This window comes from Podarcis melisellensis (genome assembly GCF_964234715.1).
Source record: "Podarcis melisellensis genome assembly, chromosome: 10".
NCBI classification, from domain to species: Eukaryota; Metazoa; Chordata; class Lepidosauria; order Squamata; family Lacertidae; genus Podarcis; species Podarcis melisellensis.
This window is the reverse complement of record NC_138542.1, coordinates 30,473,654-30,481,121: the sequence shown is the minus strand read 5'-3', so window position 1 is coordinate 30,481,121 and position 7,468 is coordinate 30,473,654. Positions and strand designations below refer to the sequence as shown.

At 40.6% G+C, this 7,468-nt stretch overlaps 1 protein-coding gene across 1 annotated transcript in view; it reads right to left on the bottom strand.

Moving 5' to 3' along the window:
• Nucleotides 1–220: 220 nt before the first annotated feature.
• The window catches only part of TBK1 (TANK binding kinase 1), a 30,093-nt gene continuing 22,845 nt past the window's right edge, over nt 221–7,468 (bottom strand). The window contains exons 19-21 of the mRNA XM_081928025.1: nt 5,927–6,033; nt 3,614–3,685; nt 221–2,668 (exon numbers count right to left, since the gene is read on the bottom strand). Coding sequence (XP_081784151.1) covers nt 2,617–2,668; nt 3,614–3,685; nt 5,927–6,033 — 231 coding nt within the window. The 3' untranslated portion in view covers nt 221–2,616. The remainder of the gene's footprint in view (nt 2,669–3,613; nt 3,686–5,926; nt 6,034–7,468) is intronic.

Genomic DNA, 7,468 nt, shown 5'->3' with positions numbered 1-7,468 from the left:
TCCAGTGGGTGCAGAATGCCATGGCGAGACTCCTTATGGGGTCTTCGCTGCGAGATCACATTCATCCGGTGCTATACCAGCTGCACTGGCTCCCGGTGGAGTACAGGATCAGGTTTAAGGTGCTGGTTTTAACCTTTAAAGCCCTATACGGCCTAGGACCCTCGTACCTACGGGACTGCCTCTCCTGGTATGCCCCACAGAGAAACCTACGGTCTCCAAATAATAACATCCTCAAGGTCCCAGGCCTCAGAGAGGTTAGGCTGGCCTCAACTAGAGCCAGGGCCTTCTCGGCTGCGGCTCCAATCTGGTGGAACGCTCTGTCACAAGAGACTAGGGCCCTGCGGGACCTGACATCTTTCCGTAGGGCCTGCAAGACAGAGTTGTTCCACCAGGCCTTTGGTCAGGGCGCAGCCTGACTCCCTCCTCTGGCAACCTGCACAGAATTTTGCTTAATCAGTTGCCATCAATTTGATTTTAATTAATTTTTATAATGAAATATTTTTAGAATGTGTGATTATTTGACTGTTTGATTATTTGATTGTTGTTAGCAGCCCTGAGCCCGGCTTCGGCTGGGGAGGGCGGGATATAAATAAAATTTATTATTATTATTATTATTATTATTATTATTATTATTATTATTATTAACATACATGATAGAAAGCTATCAATTTGTTCTTGGGCAGCTGAGGGAACCCCCCCCCCCAAAAAAAGCCCAGAAGAAAAGCTTTAAAAAGTATTTTAATCAAATAAAACACTGCCCCTCCCCGTTATTCTGAAACTTCATAGAAAGACCGCAAAATCCTTAAAAATAAAATAAAATGAAACTAATAGAAAGGAAAGAACTCTGAAGGGATGGGAGAATGTGGCAGAAGTGCCTTCAGCAACATAAAAGGCTGTCATCCATGATTTACACTATTCATTTAAAACTGGAAGAACTGTATATGGAAGAAAAATCGACCCTTCTCCATTTCCTCCCTTCAAAAATTATGTTATAAACAGGATTATGCAAAACGATGATTCTGTAAAACAGAAAACGATAGCATAAAGTAAACACGTTACAGAAATATAATCTCAACATTTCAGAATAGACATTTACATACAATAAGGCAGCAAAATTTCACATAGATTTACTACCTATGATTTCCGTAGTTCTTCCAACTAGGTTATTGGAAACTTGGTAATGAAAATAAGAGCTGCAACAGTGAAATAATATTTCTTAATACATTTGATGATTTTTATTTGTATTTTGGCATGTCAGAATGGAGGAGACAGAAGGTAGAGTTGATTAGAAATTTGATTAAAAGAAAGGCCTCAATCCACAGAAATCTAGAATAGTCTCAGATCAATTGGGCCTCTCCTAGAACTTATCCAGAATACTCTGGCTTAGAACAACAGCCTTACTTTCTAGACACGTTGGAAAATAAGTTCCACTAAAGTCAGTAAGACTGAATTAGATTGTTTTTTGTATGTGTGCATGTCTGTTGAATTAAAAATTTTTAAAACACAGTGTAAGGAAGCTAGCAGAAGCTCACTTCTCTACTACCTCCTCCCCATGATAGCTTATCAAATGCTGAACTAAATTTTGGGCCTCTGTGCTGAATGAGGTTGATGAGCTGTAAGGAAGATTCCCCAAAACTGGGCCAAGGCACTTTCAGTGAGTGAGGAAAGTGCCAACTCTTCAGGGATCCCCTTTTCCAAGGCAACTGCGTAAACACCTGTGCCAATGTTTTACCTCAGTGTCAAACGCTTCACAATAGCTTTAATAAAAAAAGGAAAGAATTCTCCTACTTTAGTAGAACTGACAAAGATTAGAAACCAGTATATGGTCCACACCAGGCTCAATGTTTAGCATGTAAGAAAGTAAATGCTACTTTTGAAATTGTATGGTGTTTGGGGTTTTTTTTTAAAAATGCCAGTAAGAATTAATAACAAGGTTCACTGATTTTGAGACACACTCTATGCTAGCCAACATGTTACAGCTTTTCCGTCACCTGTTGATTTAGCAAATAGAAGATTCAATTTGTATGTGCTTTTAAATCCCAAACTGGCAGATTATACATACTCAAACTGAACATGATTACAAACTCAAAAATATTTCCTTCACCATTAGTTCAGAGAGATACTTTTTCAAGAAGTAATCATACTTTTCCCTGTCTCTTTTTTTGTACTTTGTAAGAGACATCTGCTCACAATGAAAGACAGCGGGAAACAATTTCAGAGGTTCATAAACGAGGTACTGTGCATTCAGGTGACTTAAGGGGAAGCCCAATTTCCTTGACAAAAATGAAGTAGGGTTTTTCCAAGACCAGTTTCTCTAGCAACATTCACAAGTAAACAGGCAAGGACAGCATTTGAAGCAAATGCATTGCGTCGATGTGCTCACCACAATATGCAGCCTTCATTATTTCACACGGGGGAAAGTTCTGATGTTACTCCAAATGTTAAGACCACTTGTAACGTTACCAAAAGAAATATACTTTCTATTATATACATTATGTACATATTTACATGCTTTTATTAAATACTGAGGGGGAATGCCAAGTTCAGAAAACTCTTTCAATGGATATATATGCTCTTTCTGTGCAAATTCAGATTGTGTTGTGGTAAATTGTCCAGCTAAATACAATCCACATTCCTTGGGCCACCATCCATCGTCAAAGCACCAAACCTAAACAAAAAGACACAATCATAGCATTTAATGCTGTCTCTGGTACACAGTATTGAGTGATTGTGCTGCAGTGCAGTGGAATGAACTCATTCTGTTGATTTCTATGGGACCAGAGTTCAACTGACTTAGCTGGATCAAGCCCACTGGCTTGAATCGAACAAGTCTTTAAGACGCACCACAAAGAGTGCATCTGGAAGTACAAAATGAGGGTTTTTTTAAAAAAGGTAAAGGACCCCTGGATGGTTAAGTCCAGTCAAAGGCGACTATGGGGTTGCGGCGCTCATCTTGCTTTCAGGCCGAGGGAGCCAGTGTTTGTCCACAGACAGCTTTCCAGGTCATGTGGCCAGCATGACTAAACAGCTTCTGGTGCAATGGAACACTGTGACGGAAACCAGAGTGCACAGAAACACCGTTTACCTTCCTGCCACAGCAGTACCTATTTATCTACTTGCGCTGGTGTGCTTTCGAACTGCTAGGTTGGCAGGAGCTGGGACCAAGCAACAGGAGCTTAACCTGTTGTGGGGATTCGAACTGCCGACTTTCCGATTGGGAAGCCCAAGAGGCTCAGTGGTTTAGACCACAGCACCACCCACGTTGCCTTTCACCACAAGGAGTGCATTTGTGTGAGTGCAATGTAAGGGTCCACTGTGTCGGTCATTCCTAACTCTCCTTCCTGGTGGGATGCCAATTACATGGGAAACACTCAAGCGACCAGCGTCTCTGCACAGAATTCACATGTGCGCCTCTGCAGGATGGGAAAGCACCATGCAGAAGTGGCTCCTTTGCTTTTGGTTGCACACAAGACGCCACTTCAAAGCATGGACCTCTTGCAAGCCGTGGGCCAACCCTCTTCAGGTGCACAAGAAATTCTCAAAAGAGATGCACAGCTACGTGTTCACCGTATATGCTTGCTGCCAAACTAAGTTCCTTAAAACGCCCCCTTACCTTTCCAAAAGGTGATTATTCTCGGCTAATTCTTTAACGACACCTTCCATTTCTTCTTTCAGTTTCTTCATGCTGAAAGTTTAAAAGAAAGAAAGAAAAGAAATGCACCGTAACATGCTTAATTCTCAGTTAAAAATCTTTATAAAACTACTGGCTATTTCTTTAATGTAAGGAAACTGGAAGTGAAACAGATTTTTCAAAAAGATACCCAAACTGTGTATAATGACTATTTAAAGAGGACGACTATTTAAAGAGGAACTTTCAGCTCGGCTCACTGAATACTAGGCTCTTCCAGGGTTCTAAATCACATGAGGAGCCTACATGCAGGGAGGATAAAAATCAATGATTACTTTTGGAGGGAAAATCTTTGTAAAGATAGTTTTCTATTTAAGGTACATTATAGTCCAAAGGCTATTCATCAGGAAATAAGGATTTGTTTTAAGTTTTTAATGTGTGCTAAAACTCAGTCTAAGTTGTTTTTTTTTTTAATTGTTTAACCACATCAGTTAACAAACATGGATATATATGCTATAACATTATTGTTCTTAAGGAAATGATTATTTTCCTCCTTCCAATAAAGTACAGCAGAAAAGTTGTCCAAATATAAACAGTTAACTTATTAAACTTATTAAACCTCACAAAATTTCCATAATTATCTGTCTATATGTATTTCTAATTGTATAACCAAATCAGTAATTTTTGATATAACTGAAAAAACTACTCTGGAAATTTATTATTACAAAAATAAAACCTTCATCTGGTTGTAAATATTAATATCATACCAGCAAGAATGGGTCTTTCTGTTAAAAAAATGATTTAAATCAAATCCACCCTGCCAACTGTTCGTATTTCATGCAGCCGATGCCGCAGATCTAACTGGTGTGAATAACACGCCTGTCTGAGAAGACTGTGGGAACGGAAGACAGCCTTATCTCTCTTCCTCTGTATGTATTTTGTAATGTACTTTCATTTTTGTCGTTCTCTCAGAACTGGAGAGAACAGATACCATTATGCTGCAGTCTGTATATAGCATGTAAATAAATAGTAGATTAGATCTACGATGTCTCACTCTTCTTACTGTGTTATGCCAGAAGATTAGTGTGCATATATCAAGCTGATATACCGTATTTTTCGCTCTATAAGACGCACCAGACCACAAGACGCACCTAGTTTTTGGAGGAGGAAAACAAGAAAAAAAATATTCTGAATCTCAGAAGCCAGAACAGCAAGAGAGATCGCTGCGCAGTGAAAGCAGCAATCCCTCTTGTTGCTCTGGCTTCTGGGATAGCGGCGCAGCCTGCATTCACTCCATAAGACGCACACACATCTCCCCTTACTTTTCAGGAGGGAGATGCCTTTTCCAGTGCTGCACACATCAGAGGACGCTTGGAATTCCATGGGCTTGCAGGCGGCCCCGGGGCGTTTTCCAACACTGCTTACATGAGTAGGAAAGGCTCCCCATGGCAGATGTTTGGAGAAGAGGGAGAGGAAGGAAACAACTGCCCTTGTCCCTACTCCCCTTTATGCGATTCTTACTCCATGAAGGATTTTTGTAAAAACACCAAACAGGGCTAGTGATGGCAGCACCATAAGAACAGCTGATACAAGAATAAGAAACACAAATGTTGCGTGGCAATGCTGTTTCTAGAACCATGCCATCTTGGTCCTCCAGATGTTGCTTGACCACTAGTACCTTCAGCCTCAGCCAGCATGTGCATGTTGAATGGTTTCTTTACATGTGAAGGTTCATTATTGTTCCACATTAATGTTCCAATAACGAGATCCAGTTTTACAGCTGTGAAACAGTATAGCAGGTGCTGCTAAGTTATGTTAATTAAGCTGTGTCAGCAACTGGGTATAGTACATAAAGAGCAGCACCTAGCTCTCTCAGTACCCCGGGGGATGGGTTGGTGGTTGGGTCATGCTTGCTGATATATTTAGTGTAAAGGAGTTTTTAGTTTTTGTTATTAAAACCTTGTTAGAGTTATTTTTGAGTTCCTTGTAATGCGTGGTCTCCCCAGCAAGCTTTCCGCAGCGCAGCTAAAATGCAAAGAGCCAACAGTGATGATGGGAGTTGGACTACAACATCTGGAAGGGCACAGATTAGCCACCCCTGGGTAAAAAAAAAACTAATAAAGCTTGATGTCAACTTCCAAATATGACTATGCCCAGAGTGGCTGGGGCAATCCAGTCATATGGGTGGGGTTCAAATAATAAAAAAATAACAATCTTAACAAAAGCTTGGCATTTTTAAGTAGTTCTGTGAAAAGTAGGTTAAAAAGCATTGCGTTCATCCAGGTGAGAAATTCTTACCCAAGAGTCATTTCTACCAAAGTGTTTGAACTTGGATAAACTGGGTTAATTGTATGTTTGATCCCACCGGAAGCCGCAAACATCTTATGGGGCAAATTTTCTTGTAACTGTAATAAAATACACAAAGCCCATCTTAATAAGAAAACAACAGGAGACATATTTCTAATAAATACTCACTGGATTCAAGGGATGACATTTGGTACCCAAGAGTTGAAAAGAGCATGAGCTCTTGCTCCCAAGAGACTTAAGAAGACCAACAGCGCCTCCCCCTTCACCCCACCTTGACTAACAGTGCTACCCTGACAGCACTGCGGGACCCTCATTAGTCAATTCCTGAAGTCTGTAGTTGCATAACTCTATTTAGTAAGTTTTCCAGATGTGCAGTAAGTCTAATGTTAACAAAACAGAATTTATGGAACTGTGAAGACTGCACTAAAAAGGAGTTCAGTTAGCTGGCTATCTAAACTGGGAAGGTATTTAGGCACAAAAATAACATATCATAAGGATTACCTATACAATGTTAATTTTCCTCTTGTTCTCGAAGCTTTTTTAAAGATCTAAAGAATTGGGAGGTTTTGGGCATTCTGGTTATCAAAGAGAGTGAATTGTTCTGGATTCTGCGGCAAATAAATCCTGTCTAGCTTTTCAATGCTCCACTGGTGGACTTAATAAAAAGGGGGGGGGGAGGGACAATGTTTTTTGGAAAGAGATCTTATATGTTAGGGATGGGAGGCCTGTGGCCCTAGAGCAGCCTTTCTCAACCCGTGGGTCCCCACATGTTGTTGAATTACAACTCCCATCACCCCTAGCTAGCAAGGCCAGAGGTCAGGGATGATGGGAGTTGTAGTCCAACAACATCTGGGGACCCACAGGTTGAGAACCACTGCCCTAGAGCCTAATTTCAATGAACTCCAAGCAATCTTCCCCCTGTCCACAGATGATCAAAGCTGGCAGCAGAAATTGCTTGGTACATCTGGAATGGAGTCAATCTTTTCTAAATTGAAATGTTTATGATAATTGTTCTCTTCCTTAATACATTTCTCACAGTAAGACAACCACTGAGCTCTAGTAATTTTATATTGCAATCCTATGCACACTTACCCGGGAGCAAGCTCCACTCTACTCCATAGGGCTAATTCTGAATAAGCATGCACAGGATTACAGTGTTAATGGAGCAATGTTGGGAGACTTTGTCTATGCAATAAAATTTAAGGGGAAAATCTGTGCAGGTTATTACGAATTTCTGCAAAGCACTTATTCCTCTTTTGACTATCCCTCTTTAAAATACTGATACAGTCTTATCTTGGAAGTCAAACGGAATCCATTCCGGAAGTCCATTCAACTTTCATAATGTTTGGAAACCAAAGTGCGGCTTCTGATTGGCTGCAGGAAGTTCCTGCAGCCAATCGGAAGCCATGGAAGCCACGCCGGACGTTTGGCTTCCAAAAATAGTTTGCAAACAGGAAGTCACTTCCGGGTTTGCGGCATTCGGGAGCCAAAACATTAGAGAACTAAACTGTTTGAAAACCAAGGTATGACTGT